General features: G+C 41.2%; 1 protein-coding gene across 3 annotated transcripts; it reads left to right on the forward strand.

Annotated features, from left to right (window-relative positions):
• Positions 1–279: 279 nt before the first annotated feature.
• Positions 280–15,730, forward strand: slc19a2 (solute carrier family 19 member 2). 3 transcript variants are annotated; one of them, XR_009790139.1, is made up of 7 exons: positions 280–657; positions 7,316–7,867; positions 9,965–10,211; positions 10,285–10,477; positions 10,591–10,702; positions 11,069–11,131; positions 13,894–14,033. XR_009790139.1 is itself a non-coding variant. In XM_061784867.1 (6 exons), the coding sequence occupies exons 1-6, from the start codon at positions 535–537 to the stop codon at positions 15,214–15,216; spliced, it is 1,392 nt and encodes a 463-aa protein (XP_061640851.1). In that variant the 5' UTR covers positions 395–534; the 3' UTR covers positions 15,217–15,730. The 3 variants fall into 3 exon arrangements, 2 of the variants coding, with proteins under 2 accessions (XP_061640851.1, XP_061640860.1); XM_061784867.1 differs by lacking the exons at positions 10,591–10,702; positions 11,069–11,131 and adding an exon at positions 15,082–15,730 and having other exon boundaries at positions 395–657; positions 13,894–14,035; XM_061784876.1 differs by lacking the exons at positions 280–657; positions 10,591–10,702; positions 11,069–11,131 and adding exons at positions 4,746–5,056; positions 15,082–15,730 and having other exon boundaries at positions 13,894–14,035.
• The last annotated feature ends 84 nt before the right edge of the window (positions 15,731–15,814 follow it).

Raw genomic sequence — 15,814 nt, forward strand, 5'->3', positions numbered from 1 at the left:
GTGGGTTTTCTCCGGGCACTCCGGTTTCCTCCCACATCCCAAAAACATGCATTGATTGGAGACTCTAAATTGCCCGTAGGTGTGACTGTGAGTGCGAATGGTTGTTTGTTTGTATGTGCCCTGCGATTGGCTGGCAACCAGTTCAGGGTGTAACCCGCCTCCTGCCCGATGATAGCTGGGATAGGCTCCAGCATTCCCGCGACCCTAGTGAGGAGAAGCGGCTCAGAAAATGGATGGATGGATAGTTCCGAAAGGAAAAAATATATTTTTTTTCTGTTCTCCGCGCCGCTTCATACTTAGACCTCCGCGCCGCTTCATGCTTAGACCACCACGCGGCGGTAGTGTGCCCAAATGCTTACTCGTCGATCAATGACCAACGAAGAAGGTGTCTCTCTCTCTCGCTCTCGCTCTCTCTCTCTCTCTCTCGCGCTCTCGCTGTCTCTCTCACTCTCGCCCTCTCTCTATCTACCTCTCTCCCCCCCACCGATGGAGTCAACCGATGTCGATGTGGAGGTCATGTAACTTGCGTACAACATGTCTGTGTTGTACTCAACCTTGTGCCTCTGCGCGTATGGCTTATTTTCCAACATGCGGCCGTCCGAACCTTTCCTTACCGCTTACTTGATGGGACCAGACAAGAACCTGACCGAGGCGCAGGTGAGGAAGCTACCTGAGCTCGGTTCCGTACAATATAAGTACTCGGATAATACGATGAGTTTTATATCTCGAGTGCTTGTAGTTTAACTCGATAGATATCAACCAATATGTGTTAAGAAATGTGGGCAGGACCCATGTTTAGTTTAGTTAGTTCTGTAACGTTGAAAGCATATTGCCTAATTCTAGCTTCCGCCATCAGTAAGTACAGTGCACTCGGAAAGTATTCACATTGCTTCACTTTGTACACATTTGGTTGTCTGACAGGCAGCCGTACTCCAAAATGGATACATTTATTTTTCAACCTCAAAACCTCAAGTGTATTCTACACTTAGGTTCCCAAAAGGACGTTTAACAAAATTTCATATAGATGTTTCATTTACTCACCCCCCCCGACCCATCACATTCAAAAATTCACAAAAATGCACCTCCCATCCCAAAAAAACCACCCCAAAACAAAGTCCCATTCAAGGGGTAAAATGGTGGGCTGGGGGGAGGCCCCTCTAATTCCACCAAGGTAAATAATAAAGCATCTTCCGCAAGCTTCTCAAGCATAGGCTCTGCATTTGAACTAAAACCTGTCAGGCAATGTGCTCTTCATATTCAACTGTACAGTACTTGCAAGAAATCTGATTGTTTTAGGTAGGGTAATGCTAAAACTTAATTTCTGCAACAACTGTATATTTGCAGTAACTAGTTCCCTTTTAAGAGCCACCCTTCAAAAAGTCATTTTGACCTCAGCTACTACTAGAGGACACAAAACAATGCTTATAAAGCCTATCAGCTCCTCTAACATGTTGCTGTATTTTTCATAGAGATGTCCCGATACAACTTTTTCACTTCTCACCCGATACCGATATTGCGGCCTTGAATTCTGGCCGATTCCGATCTGATATCCACAACAATCATACATACCGTATTTTCCGCACCATAAGGCGCACCGGATTGTAAGGCGCAGTCTCAATTACAGGGTCCACTTATGTACTTAAGCCATACACACGCCGCACCGTATTATTCGGCGCATGCTAAAACAAGGTAACGGAAGCAAAACAATGAGTTTTGTTGAACTTCATTCTACTACGTATTTAAAAATACACTCACATTATTTGTTGATCAATCTTTTGTCGTTAATGCATCGAAGTCCTCATCTTCTGTATCTGAATTGAACAGCTGGGCAATTTCTCCATCAAACATGCCGGGTGGCTGTTCAGCAATGATGCCGGCTTTCGCGAAAGCTCGGACAACAGTCAAAGCAGATACCTTTGCCCGGGGATCCACAATCCATTCACATATGGTGCCGTAACCCGCCCGGCGCTGCCTCCCGGTCTTAGTAAAGGTGTGTTCGCCGTCTCTCATCCATCGCTCCCACGCCGCTCGTAACTTCACTTTGAACACCCTGTTTACACCAATTTCCAGCGGTTGGAGTCCGCTGGCAGTTGCTGCGCCACGGTAGTCCTTGCGCGGATGGTGAGATAGCACCTTTTCATAAAACGAAAGCACCAAGACGGACCTCCTTGAAAGTGTTTGTGCTGTCGTTATTGCCTTCAGTCGAATGGTGACTGTAGAGATGCTTCTCCCGGCTGTTCTTGTGTTTGATTTTGAATTCTCTCGCGGCTGCTCTATTACCATTTCAAACCGCGTAACTGATAGCCTGTAGTTTGAATTGTGCCTCGTAAGCATGTCTCTTCGCTGATGCCATTTTCGGGGGTCCTTAGCCAAACAAATGTTGTTTAGCGGCATACCGGTAGTACAGTATACCTACCGGAGGCGTGGCGGAGGTAAGCGTACGTACTTTACATAGCTTTACGTAATGTTCTCTAATTGGTTTATCGCTGCCAGCGTATGTAGTGTACGTATTACGTCGCTATGTTGGCGGGAAATGGTCCGACAGTCAATGAAGCGGAGCGCTTACCAAAATCGCATAACATTTTTACAGATTTTGGAACGCAGCGCATGCATAAGGCGCACCGGCGATTTTTGAGAAAATTAAAGGCTTTTAAGTGCGCCTTATAGTGCAGAAAACACGGTACTTATGTTGTTGTATGGAATGTTAGAAAAGGCCTGATGAAGTGATATTACTCAAACAAAGAGCAACAATCAGCAACAGTATCTATGAGAAAAAAACTGACCCGTTTATTCTTAACCAATGGGTTACATAAAGTAACGTCAAAAATAAGAATGTACTACAATTGAGTAAAATAAATTAATTATATTAGGAAATCCTGAAAAATACTGTAACTTCTATAAAACCAATAACAAAAATATATTGAAATTGCAACATAACCACTGCTTAATTTAAACATATTTTACATTTGAATAGATTAAATAAAAAATAAATTAGAAAACCATGAAAAATTATCTCAATAAGAAATACAAATAATACTTTTACAGTGCAAAATAACAAAGTTCAATTCAGTTATTTTTTCAGTATATGCTTGGAACATAATTTGCTTTCTCCACATGTGCGGCAATACACTTTTGAACTTCTTGATGCAACTGGGGTTTACTTTTATTGACAATCTCAGTTCCTGCTGTGTACGTCTTGGCCTCTGAGGGGCAGTGTGGTGCACGCAAAGAGAGAGACACTTGCAGGAACAAAAAATGTAGAAGAAGTCACAATCAAATATTGTTATTATAACTCGTTTTTCCACAGAGTTTGAAGAATATATGCCAGAGAGTATTGTTTTAGTGCCTGTTTATATGGGGTTATTTATACATCATTTGTGTACCAATGTTCATTATTTTGAGAGCTGAGTGGCGCAAGTTAAATGCTAATTTCCGTTAGCTCGTCAATGGTGTTTTTCATTCATTGTTCTTAGCTGTGAGCTAGCGAGTTTTGTGAACAGAAATAAAGAAAGAAACGAAGGCTGTGATGTATGTGAACATTCAATAGGTATAAGTCTTATGTGAGTTTAGTTTTACTGTGAACTTCAACTGGAGTGTCAATAAACAACTTTAAGAAAGCAACATTCACTCTTACCCCTTGCTACTATGGTAGCACCTTAGCAACCTGCTGTTGTGATCACGTGGGCTCTGCATGCTGTCTGGGCGCTTCTGGATAGAAGTGGTGGAGTCTGAGCAAGGAATGGATTGTTTGTATAAGAGTGGTAAACTCCAGTCTTATTTGATACTCGTTTTTCATTCTTTCTGACATTGGAGCGATTTCCAATCTCAAAAGATCGGAATGGGACACCCCTAATTTTTCAGTATTTGATTTTTTTTATTTATATTGAATACTGTATTCATTTAGGGCGGCATGCTGGACGACTGGTTAGCACATCTGCCTCACAGTTCTGAGGACCCGTGTTCAAATTCGGCCTCCCCTGTGTGGAGTTTGCATGTTCTCCTCATGCCTGCGTGGGTTTTCTCCGGCTACTCCGGTTTCCTCCCACATTCCAAAAACATGCATGGTAGGTTAATTGAAGACTCTGAATTGCCCGTAGGTGCGAATGTGTGTGTGAATGGTTGTTTGTCGATGTGTGCCCTGCGATTGGGGGGTGACTGGTTCAGGGAGCATCATACCTCTCGGCCAGAGTCAGCTGGAGCAGGCTCCAGCATGCCCGCAACCCCAGTGAGGATAAGCGGTATGGAAAATGCATGGATGGATGCATTCATTTCCCACCTTGCATCACTTGGTGGCGTGAAAATGATGTAGCGGAAGTGACAGCACGGAAATGACACGTTTTACCTAGCAATGGGCGGAGCAAGGCCCCTTGTCTTTTGTAAAAAGCACACTAAATGTGTTACGGTGGAACCTCGATTTAATGGAGTAGTAGGGGCAGGGGTTGTCCGTTACAGCCAATTGTCCATTACTGTATATTGAAAGGGGCTCGAAGCAGATGTCTGTGTTTTGTTTCTAAATACATTAAATATGTTTTAAGTGCTGAAAACATATGCAAAGACTTAAAACAATATAGTGCTGAATTGTTGAGATGTAGCTTAAGCATCTTTTTCACCATTTTAACTTTCCTGATTTTGTGGGTGGGGCTAAAACACAGCCCCATGACATCACGGGGCTGGGGCGTATACTTTGTAGCGTGAGTTGCCTCCCCTAGTATATAAGGACAAAGTGACGTCATTTCGTTTGGCTGCTCAGTTGAGTGTTAGCTGTGCCTAACTTCCATAACAAGGCCCATTTACCACCCCAGCTTGCAGTGAGCAAGCTATCGATGGCTATACCCTGAAAATGCGTCGTCGTTGAATGCCTCAATTTACAGAACAGCTCGGTGATGTTTTTTTAAGCTCACAAAAAAGTGAGGAAATAAAAAAATTGATGGATTGACTTTTTAAAGACATGCGAATGGCAAGCTAAACATCAGCACTAGCACCAGCTGACTCTGCAGTGCACATTTTTCGATGGATAGTTTTGTAAACTTTCACCAGAGACAACATGACTTCGTGGGTAAGTTGATACTAGTGAATGGGGCAGTGCTGACTGTCTCCCACAGTGTCTGAGAGCTAAGAGATGGCCCTTATTATTCATGTTTTGAAACCTGATATTCTATACTTAGTGATTTGTTTTGTTCATTCAAATTTGGGAGGCTTGTTAACATAACTCTTCTCTGTTGTGTGTCGAATTTACATGACATTTTTTGGGCCTGCTTAGTGCCACTTGAAGCACCTTTTTTGTGGCCATATGCACCCATTTTACTGTACCGAACAAAATTATTGTTTTGTACTTTTTTTCATGGTCTAAAACGCCCAAGTACAGGACAGAGTTTTTGTAAATAAGTATTAAAAAACGCTTGAAAATGTTTGAAAGGTTAACCTACCACGCTGGTGTGCTTGGTGGTGACAATCAGTAGTTAGCAGGTTACTTTAATGAGCTGTAACGAATTAGTGTCCAAATCCGTTAAGATTCAATGCCATAAACCAACTGCTTGAAAAAAAAAACTGTTACTGTACGTTAAATAGCAACGCTGCTCACGCCATGCTGCTCTCTCTCTGCAGAGCTCTATGCAACAGTAGATGCAAGTCCTGCCATCATGGCCACCAGGTCAATACATTGCTTGGAAACGTCGCCACAGTCAACATGGCTGCCTTATGTCAATGCATTGCTTTTGATGGAAAGTCGCCACATTCAACATAGCAGCCACATAGGCACGTGCATGTCTGTTGGCTGGATGTACTTATATTGTACATCTGTGACCCTGAAATACGTGTGTCCCATTCTCTGCCAATATTGCGCCATAGCGCCAGTAAACAACAGCGGCTAATTCTGGAACTAAAAGACTTTGTCAATGCCGGTTTAAGTGACAACTGGAAACAATTTTTGGACACATGTACTGCCCAGACGGTCCAATACTTCTGATTAGTGTTAAATCAAGGTTCAACTGTATTTTGTGTTTCTGTTGAAGAAAAAAATTACACAATCATTACTGGGTAAACAAAAACAAGGATAATAATAATTTCCGCGAACGAACAAAACCTCTTTCTGAGTATCCCTTAGTTGCCCAACAAGGTGCCTGATGTAAAATACACGCTCTGAACAATGCATCCAGAAACGCAGCAATAATAGGGAATGCTTTACTCTGTCTGCATTGTACTGCGTGGGATATTTCTGTGTGATATGTTCATCATAAATGCAGACAGGCTTCAATGATCAAATAAATAAAAATAATACAGTATGTCCTGTTCAGCTTCATGGTCCTGCAGAATGATGGATCTGTTTGCCTTTTTATGCTGGAACAGTTTTGCTGTCCAGCAGGGAAGTTTGAAATACTCCCTCTGTATTGTATTGTTTATATTGTGATGTTTTTTTTTTTGAAAATGCAGCCGACAGAAAAAAATAATAGTCATGAAAAACAATGCATCTCCAAGTCTGAGGGCATGATCCGCACACAGTCACAAAAAGAGTGATGTGATCTCTCTGGGTCGGGGATGAGCTGCATATCGTGGGTGAAATAACAAGATCACAGATACAAGTGGATAAAGCTTCTCTCCGCAGGGTGTCTGGGCTCTCCCGTAGTGATGCACTACTCACAAAAAGTTTGAGATATTGAACTTTCAGGTGAAAGTTCAGGATGAACCTAAAATACACTAGAGCCTTCACAGGTGAACTTAATTTGACCTTCTCTAAAGTTTGGAACACAATGCACATTTATGTTCAACATTGGTTGTTGTGTGAAGACTTTTGGAATATGCCTGTAATATAACAAAATAAAAAAAGTGGCATGAATACTTTCTGGATGCACGAGATGTGGAAAAACAACTTAAACTAACCTCTCCTAAAACCCTCTCACATTGGACAAATGGCAATTTTGTTGTATTTTTCATGATGAAGTGTACTGCACAAGTTAGTAAATAGTACTGTAATCCCTACAAAACAAACAAATGCTAATTCCTTTGGAATGCATGGTCAAGCTCAAATTATTTCACCTACCTTGAGAAAGAAAGTTTTTGTGATACGGCGCCAAGGCCGTATCACAAAAACAATAGTCTCACACTATTGTAGTCATACACAAGGCAAATCCGTAGTGCTTAACAGGGGCAAATAAATAATGATTAAGATTAAATGAAAAGCAGGATAAATGAAAAGCTAACTCAAAACAGTAAAATGACAAAGTGCAGATTTATCAAGTTAAAATCACAACTGTGGGTAATGTTTTGTTTAAATATGAAAACGAGTCAGATGTCATTGTCAGTCTTTTGCTTTCTGCAGGTTGTCAGCGAAATCTACCCAATTTGGACATATTCTTATCTGGTGTTGCTGTTCCCTGTCTTCCTGGCCACTGACTACCTCTGTTATAAGCCTGTGTTGGTGTTGCAGGCAGTTAGCTTTGTGGTCACTTATGTGATGCTGCTCAAAGCACATGGCCTTCAGGCCATGCAACTGCTGGAGTTTTTCTTCGGGCTCGCCACAGCCTCGGAGGTGGCTTACTTCTCGTACATCTACAACGTGGTAGAGCCCGCGCACTACCGGAGGGCGACTGCTTACTGCCGCAGTGTCACGCTTTTCGGCTCGGCCGCCGGCTCACTCACCGGCCAGCTCCTCCTCACCCTGGACGAAGTCAAACTGGTACACCTCGTCTGGGCCACGCTCGCGTCGGCCGTCGTCGCCTTTGTCCCGCCATGGTTTCTTCCTATGCCCAAGAGGAGCTTGTTTTTCCACAAGAAACCCGAGGGAGCAATAGAGCGGCAGTGCGACTACAGCGGTGCCCTAATCGAGAAAGTTGACAACAAGGTCCCTTTGGACAATGAGGACGTCTCTATTGTGAGTCTGATACTACAGTCGGGGTGGATTGGGGCCGAACCCTGTCACAAATAGCTAAACCCCCCTAATAATAATAAAATCATAATTGCCTATATTAATAGTTTAAACCATAAATATAGTACAAACTATGATCCCAGACACTTAAACAAAATTTTACAGATTAGTTGATTTTGATAAAAGGCACTAAAAACGCATGTGTACATGCAGACAGTGTTTGTTACCATGCGTGTTCAAGATTCCCTACTTGCGCATTCACATATAAATTATTTTTGTGGGGGGAACTATCTTCCTATATTCGCTGAAAAACTCACCAATTTTTGTTTTTGTGCTCGGGCTAAAGCCATATCTAATATAAAAATATTGTTTTGGGATCATCTTGTCGCATCTTGGTGCCAAGGAAGGAACTACAGTCCTGTGAAAAAGTATTGGCCCCCTTCTCAAATTTTTAAGTTTTTGCATAGTTTCCCCACTTTAATGTTTAAGATCATCAGACTAATGTAACCCCGAGTGAAATTTAAAAAGCTGTTTTTAAATGGTGATTTCATTTATTAAGGGAAAACATTCTATTCAAAGTTACCTGGCCCTGTTTAAAAAAATAATTACCCCCATGTTGAATCATAAATTCATTTTTTATTTTTTATTTAATTTTGATTGAAATGCAGTGATATGACCTTAAAAAGGCAGTTCATGCTAGAAAACCCACAATTTTTGCTGAATTCAAACAATTCTGCAAGGAAGAGTGGGCCAAAACACGGAGATGTGAAGACTCATTGGCAGTTAGAGAAAACGCTTGATTTCAGTTGTTTCTGCTGAGGATGGCCCAACCAGTTATTAGGTTTAGGGGGCATTACTTTTTCACACAGGGCCAGGTAACTTTAAATATTTTTGTTTTTCCTTAATAAATGAAATCACCATTTAACAACAGCGTTTACTTGGGTTATATTTGTCTGATATTTACATTTGTTTGATGGGGGGAAACTATGGAAAAATATAACAAAATATAGAGTTTTGAGAAGGGGGCCATTCACAGCACTGTATGTTAAAGTAAATTGAGGCGCTTCATGCCGCCATCTTGTGCCATCTATAGGCTATTATGAACCTTTTTATAATAAAAACCGTTTTCAGTTAATCAACACATTTTTGCTTTTCGCAGCAGGGTACGGCAAAGACTTTGTAACGTTTTACACTAAAAACCCAGGCTGGACTTTCCACGACATGATCTTAGTCGAGATGTATCACTTTAACACTACTTCCTGACACCAATTATTACTTTCCTATTTGGGGTAGTCCAAATAATCAATTTTTAAAAATGGGGTTCATAGTATTAATGGCAAGTCTGAATTTAGAGTTGCGTGCCTTCGGTGTAGCACCACATTGTGCTGTAACATGCCGGGCAGCACTGAACTCCACTGGATGTAGATGCAGTGGAATTAATATTGGAGTTAATATAGAAAGGTCCCCCACTAAGCTGCAGTAATATTTGTTGTTCTCATAGAGCAGAGAGAATGTATGCCTGTGTGAAATATATTGTCTGTTTTATGTGTGTTAAAGTAGCAGTTGTTGGAACGTTTATAATGAATGCAACATCAATGCTAATTTCTTTGTCTGTCTATGGCCATTTACATGATTGATAAGCATTAATCTAGTGGACGTTTGTTAGATAATATATGTTTTTTTGCAAGATTTTGGTGTTTATATGTTTTACTTTATGTGTCAGTTTTACCGTAAACCTGAACTGGGGGTGAGGAATCATAATAATAGGCAAGCACACTTCTTTTTTGGAGAAGTGTGTGAGCGAGAGTTTTCATTTCCTCGATGTGATGTTATCAAGTGTCCCATTTTTTGTCAGGGAGAGAGCGAGAACATGCGCTAAAGAATACTTTAAAATGTGTGTTTGTGTTTTAATAAGTTTAAATGTGTTTAAAGTGTATGGGATAGGTAAAAGTACTGTATTTAGTGTTTTTATGATCTTTCTATAGTGGGGATTTTCACCTATTGTGGGTGGGAACGTACCGTATCCCGAGCGATAAATGGGGAGTTCACTGCTCTCAACTTTTGTGCCAAAAAGATACGTTTTGTCCGTTGTCGCGCAATTAGGTGTCCCCAGCCACTGAGGAGACAAATACAAGCTGTGGTCTCCCTGATGTCTTGAAGATGCTTTTGGCAGACTTCCTGCACTGTTACAGACGAGGCCCCTTGCTAGCGTGGTCACTCTGGTGGGCGGTGGCCACATGCGGATACTTTCAGGTGCTTAACTATGCCCAACCGCTGTGGGAGAACATCCGGCCCTCCAGTGACTATGACATCTACAACGGCTACGTGGAGACGCTGTCCACACTGATGGGTAAGATTATCATCCCGTTAATGCAAACGGTCTACTCTAAGATGACTGCTTGGGGTGTGGGGACTGTCTTTAGGGTCTGTGGCTGCTCTCCTGGTGGGCCACCTGCCTGTGCGCTGGACTGTGTGGGGAGAGCTGGTCTTGTGTGCCCTTTCACTACTCATGGCAGCATGTGTGTTTGTCATGGTAACGCTGAAGAGCATCTGGCTGTGTTATGGCTCCTACATTCTTTTCAGAGCAACCTACATGCTGCTTATCACGGTTGCCACGTAAGTACTGAGAGTGGGGGTCATGTCGTGCCCCTTTTTGTATAGTTAGTTCCACAAGTACAGTATACTGGTGCTTTGAGATATGAGTGACCCGACTTAACGTGTTTTTAAAGATATGAGCCCCTGTTCTGCTGATTTTTGCTTTGATTCGCAAGCAAATCGAGACACGAGTGCTGTATGGTGAACTCAACTGAACTCACTTCACAGCAAGCAACAGTTTGGCAGGTAGTGGAAAATTCATATAAAAAAGCCTGAAGTTTACTGTCAAACAAAGCATGAAAAAAGAGAATTACACCGTGTATTTCAATCAACCAAACAGCTTTGCCTTAGTAAAGTCAGTTTAGCTGAACGCTAACAACAATGTAAAACGCAGTAGACTAATAGGCTAACGAATAGCATCAGTGTTGCTGTATTACAACACTTTAAGCATCAGATCTTTACATAAATCCGGCATCACACATAGGCAGCTAATATAACCATACAAGCATATATTATTTATCCTCTGCAAAATGACTAATATTACTGCAGCTTACTGAGTGTGACTGTCGCCATATATACTGTAGCTGTATGTCTGTATTATACTGCCTCCAGGTGGCCAAGGCGCACACACAAGAAGGAGCGGAACAATGTCCATTGAAATTGAAGCAAGATACAGTATGTGGCAAAAGCTATTTCATTCTATTTAATTACAGTGTGTCATTACTGTATCTTTTTATTAAGTACTATATTATAGAGTGCTATTTACCTTACTAAAACCAAATTACAAAATTTTGGGTTGTTTTTTTGGGTGGAGGCTGGAACTGATTAATGGCATTTCCATTAATTTCAATGGGGGAATATGATTTGAGATCTGAGTTTTTTGAGTTACAAGCATTGTCCCGGAACGAGTTACACTCGTATCTTAAGGCACCACTGTATTTGAACAATGTATTTTTATGATTTTTGGCTCTATATACCACCCCAATTGAGATACAGTACATCAATCCTGCTAGATTGTAAGAAAAAAAAACACAATTGCCGTTGCCCCCTAAAAATATGAATTGCTTATATTGATAGTTTAAACCATACCGCATACTGTGAACAAAAACAGTTTACAGTAAACCCCTCTATATGCAAGGTTTAAAATGTGCAAAATTTACCTATTTTTGGATTTTCTTTTTTAACTATCCTTTGTTGTTCGCTAAAAACTCACCTAGGTCAAAGAACTGTATTGAAGTGTGTTCAGGAGTTTCAATGAGACAAAAAAAACCCCAGAAAAACGCTTTCCGCCATCTTGTGCCATCTCTTCCAAGAATTCTAAGTTCGTCGCAGATATTCGCTATTCGTGGCAGGGCTCGGTCCTTATCACCCACAAATAGCCAGGGGAACTCAGTGATATCATTTCAAATTCATCTTACATTTGTCTTGAAAATAAATGTCTTCCAGGTTAATTGATTTCAAGAAAATGCACTGAAAGTGTGAGTGTAAATGCTCATGCTGCGAAGACGCCCCGTAACCTCAACTAACAACCCAGGCTAAACTTGTCTGCTCCCGGACATGCAAAGATCTCTCTCTTGGCCGAGATGTATCACACAAACATACAATGGGTACGGAAAGTATTCAGACTCCCTGAAATGTTTCACTCTTTTTTTATATTGCAGCCATTTGCTAAAATAATTTAAGTTCATTTTTCCCCACATTAATGTACTCACAGCACCCCATATTGACAGGAAAAAAAACGGAATTGTTGAAATTTTGGCAGAGTTATTAAAAAAGAATAACTGAAATATCACACATCCATAAGTATTCAGACCCTTTGCTCAGTATTTAGTAGAAGCCAATACAGCCATGAGTCTTTTTGGGAATGATGCAACAGGTTTTTCACACCTGGATTTGGGGATCATCCGTTATTCCTCCTTGCATATCGTCTCCAGTTCTGTCAGGTTGGATGGTCTTTCCAGAGATGCTCAATTGGGTTTAGGTCAGGGCTCTGGCTGGGCCATTTAAAAACAGTCACGGTGTTGTTCTGAAGCCACTCCTTTGGTATTTTAGCTGTGCGCTTAGTGTCATTGTCTTTTTTGAAGGTGAACCTTCGGCCCAGTCTGAGGTTCTGAGCACTCTGGAGAAGGTTTTCGTCCAGGATATCCCTGTTCTGGGCCGCATTCATCTTTTCTTCGATTGCAATCGGTCTCCCTGTCCCTGCACCTGAAAAACACCCCCACAGCATGATGCTGCCACCACCATGCTTCACTGTTGGGACTGTATTGGACAGGTGATGAGCAGTGCCTGGTTTCCGCCATACATGCCACTTAGAAATAAGGCCAAAAAGTTCTATATTGGTCTCATCAGACCAGAGAATCTTATTTCTTACCATCTTGGAGTCCTTCAGGTGTTTTGTAGCAAACTCCATGCGGGCTTTCATGTGTCTTGCACTGAGGAGAGGCTTCCGTCGGGCCACTCTGCCCTAAAGCCCCGACTCGTGGAGGGCTGCAGTGATGGTTGACTTTCTAGAACTTTCTCCCATCTCTCGACTGCATCTCTGGAGCTCAGCCACACTGATCTTCTTTACCTCTCTCACCAAGGCTCTTCTCCCCCAATCGCTCAGTTTGGCCGGACGGCCAACTCTAGGAAGGGTTCTGGTCGTCCCAAACGTCTTCCATTTCAGAATTATGGAGGCCGCTGTGCTCTTAGGAACCTTAAGTGCAGCAGAATTTTTTTTGTAACCTTGGCCAGATCTGTGCCTTGCCACAATTTTGTCTCTGAGCTCTTCAGGCAGTTCCTTTGACCTCATGATTCTCATTTGCTCTGACATGCACTGTGAGCTGTAAAGTCTTATATAGACAGGTGTGTGCCTTTCCTAATCAAGTCCAATCAGTATCATCAAACACAGCTGGACTCCAATGAAGGTGTAGAACCATTTTAAGGATGATCAGAAGAAATGTAGAGCACCAGTCAAATATGAGTGTCACAGCAAAGGGTCTGAATACTTATGGCTGTGTGATATTTCAGTTTTTCTTTTTTAATAAATCAGCAAAAACTTCAACAATTGTTTTTTTTCTGTCAATATGGCATGCTGTGTTTATATTAATGAGGGGAAAAATGTACTTAAATGATTTTAACAAATGGCTGCAATATAACAAAGAGTGAAAAGTTTTAGGGGGTCTGAAAACTTTCTGTACCCACTGTACTTCCGTGACACCAATTACTACTTTCCTATTAAGCAGGGCTTTGGCGACATCTCAGGGTGTTTTGCGATGTGCTGTTATTTCTAAATGTCAAATGCCATGTTTTTATATATTCTCTTAATGCAGATGTGCTCTTTAAGGTTCAAGTTTAAGGTTTAAGTTCTAAATTGGACCTAAATTATGTCCTTGAACCCGGTAGAACTGAAGGAATATTTACCACTTGCGTTACATGATATTTCTTTCCTTTGCCAGTTATCAAGTAGCTTCCAGTCTTGACATGCAGCGCTATGCCATGGTATTCGGCGTCAACACCTTTGTGGCTCTGCTGCTGCAGTCTCTGCTCACGCTGGTGGTGGTGGACTCAGCCGGCCTAGGATTGGATGTCTTCACTCAGGTGAAAAATTGTGGTTCGCTCTGGCCAAATGATAGGAACTCACAAAACTTTAGGTACACCTGAATGACGTAATGAGTTTCAATACCATTGTGACACGTCTTGCTTTGTGGTTGTAGCTTGCGGTGATGTAGAGCTGCACTGAGGGTACAGTGAACCCATGGGTATTCGCAGTGTGGCATTTGCGACTTCACGTATTCACAGATTTTTTGGGGGGAACCATTCCTTGATTAGTCACTGGAAAATGATTCACGTTGCTGTTTGGTGCTTAGGCCAAAGAAAAAAAGCAGTACTTGGGCAGCATCTTGGTTCTGAGGAACTATGTTGATGTGAATTGAGGCGCTTCCTTTAGACACAAGTAGTGTTTTGCCCCCATCTCGTAGCACCTTTGTGCCAAAGAGCTACAGCTCTGGAAAACAATTAAGACCACTATTCAATAAACTCCTGACAACATAACACCCAAATACAAATATTGTAATTTAGCATTTATTTGCAGACAATGACAAATGGTCGTACTACGCCCCAAAAATAGTTTTTTGGGTCATTTAAGTTTTCCCAAAGGAGTTACGTTGAAGTGAGTTGTTTCTTTTTGACAAAAATAGTGCTTTGCTGCCATCTCCTGGCCTCTATAGGATTTGATATAATAATATAATTAGTGTGGCTTTATTTGTGGATTTTTGCTATTTGTGGCAGCTGGGGCTAGGTATCTATCCTCCATGAATTGCAGGGGTTCACTTCACTGTAAACAAACAAGAGCATTCATTGTTAAATTAATGCTTATCTGAAAATGCAGCCTTAATTTCTTTGAATTGGAGAAAATGTGGTTGTAGCTCTTCTACTGAATCTCATTATCCGGATGTACCTAACGCCATGTCCATGCATGTACTGTATACTATTGTGGTCAGAAGTTTAATGCCTACGGTACATGTGAATGTATTGTCATATCAATGTTGCCCTTTTATCTATTCATTATATGTATTTTTACATTTTCATATGATGTACGCATATATACTACATGCTTACAATTTAGTTGATGCCTTCTTCATCAGTTTTACGTCTACGGCGGCTACTTTGCTGTCATCTCCACTGTGTTCCTCTTCGCCGGGCTTTGCAAACTGTCCACGAGGCGGCACTCTGACCAAGAGGTCCTGTCCAGAAGTCCAGTAGACACAGACCGCACGTAATATGGACGTACTTTTTTCGACAGTCTATTGTAGGTCATCCAACACAGCAAACTACCGTTGTTGTTTTTTTGCTTGTTTACATTTGACTCAGCACTTATTTCACTCACGAAACACAATCATAAGTTTCAGTATTAAACTGACTGCACTGATAACATTAAAATGTGCTATTGCTAAATACAGTACACTACAATTGTATATGAACCAGTTTGAGGCCTTAGATTTGAAAGCAATACTGTGTGTGGACTTTCTCCTCCTTCACCTTTTTTTTTTTTTAAATATGAAGACAATGTGTTTTGTGTGGCCAAAATTAGAAGTCACAGCCAAAGATCATATAGCATTTACTACTGTGTATTTGGTAAATTGTATCGAATTGGTAGTGAAATGTTTGTGTGTGTTTGTCCATGTCACTATTATGAGCTTCAGAACAGAAATCTGAAATAAGGTAAAGTTTTTTTGTTTTTTTTTTATCTTACTTGCTAAGGTTACAATTAAATGTACTTTAATTCCATCTCAATACTGCTCTCATTTTTGTCCTCATTTCATTGGTTGTTTCTTTATTAATGAGTATGCCTACCGACATACCAACAGTGGTGTGAAA

This window comes from Phyllopteryx taeniolatus, chromosome 1 (assembly GCF_024500385.1).
Source record: "Phyllopteryx taeniolatus isolate TA_2022b chromosome 1, UOR_Ptae_1.2, whole genome shotgun sequence".
Taxonomy (NCBI): Eukaryota; Metazoa; Chordata; class Actinopteri; order Syngnathiformes; family Syngnathidae; genus Phyllopteryx; species Phyllopteryx taeniolatus.

What these genes read in the sequence shown, in the direction of transcription:
- slc19a2 (XM_061784867.1), top strand. Translation starts at nt 535, where the DNA reads ATGTCTGTGTTGTACTCAACCTTGTGCCTCTGCGCGTATGGCTTATTT. An exon ending in AGAACCTGACCGAGGCGCAG is followed by an intron (nt 658 to 7,315) that starts GTGAGGAAGCTA and finishes TGCTTTCTGCAG; the next exon opens with GTTGTCAGCGAAATCTACCC. An exon ending in ACAATGAGGACGTCTCTATT is followed by an intron (nt 7,868 to 9,964) that starts GTGAGTCTGATA and finishes TCGCGCAATTAG; the next exon opens with GTGTCCCCAGCCACTGAGGA.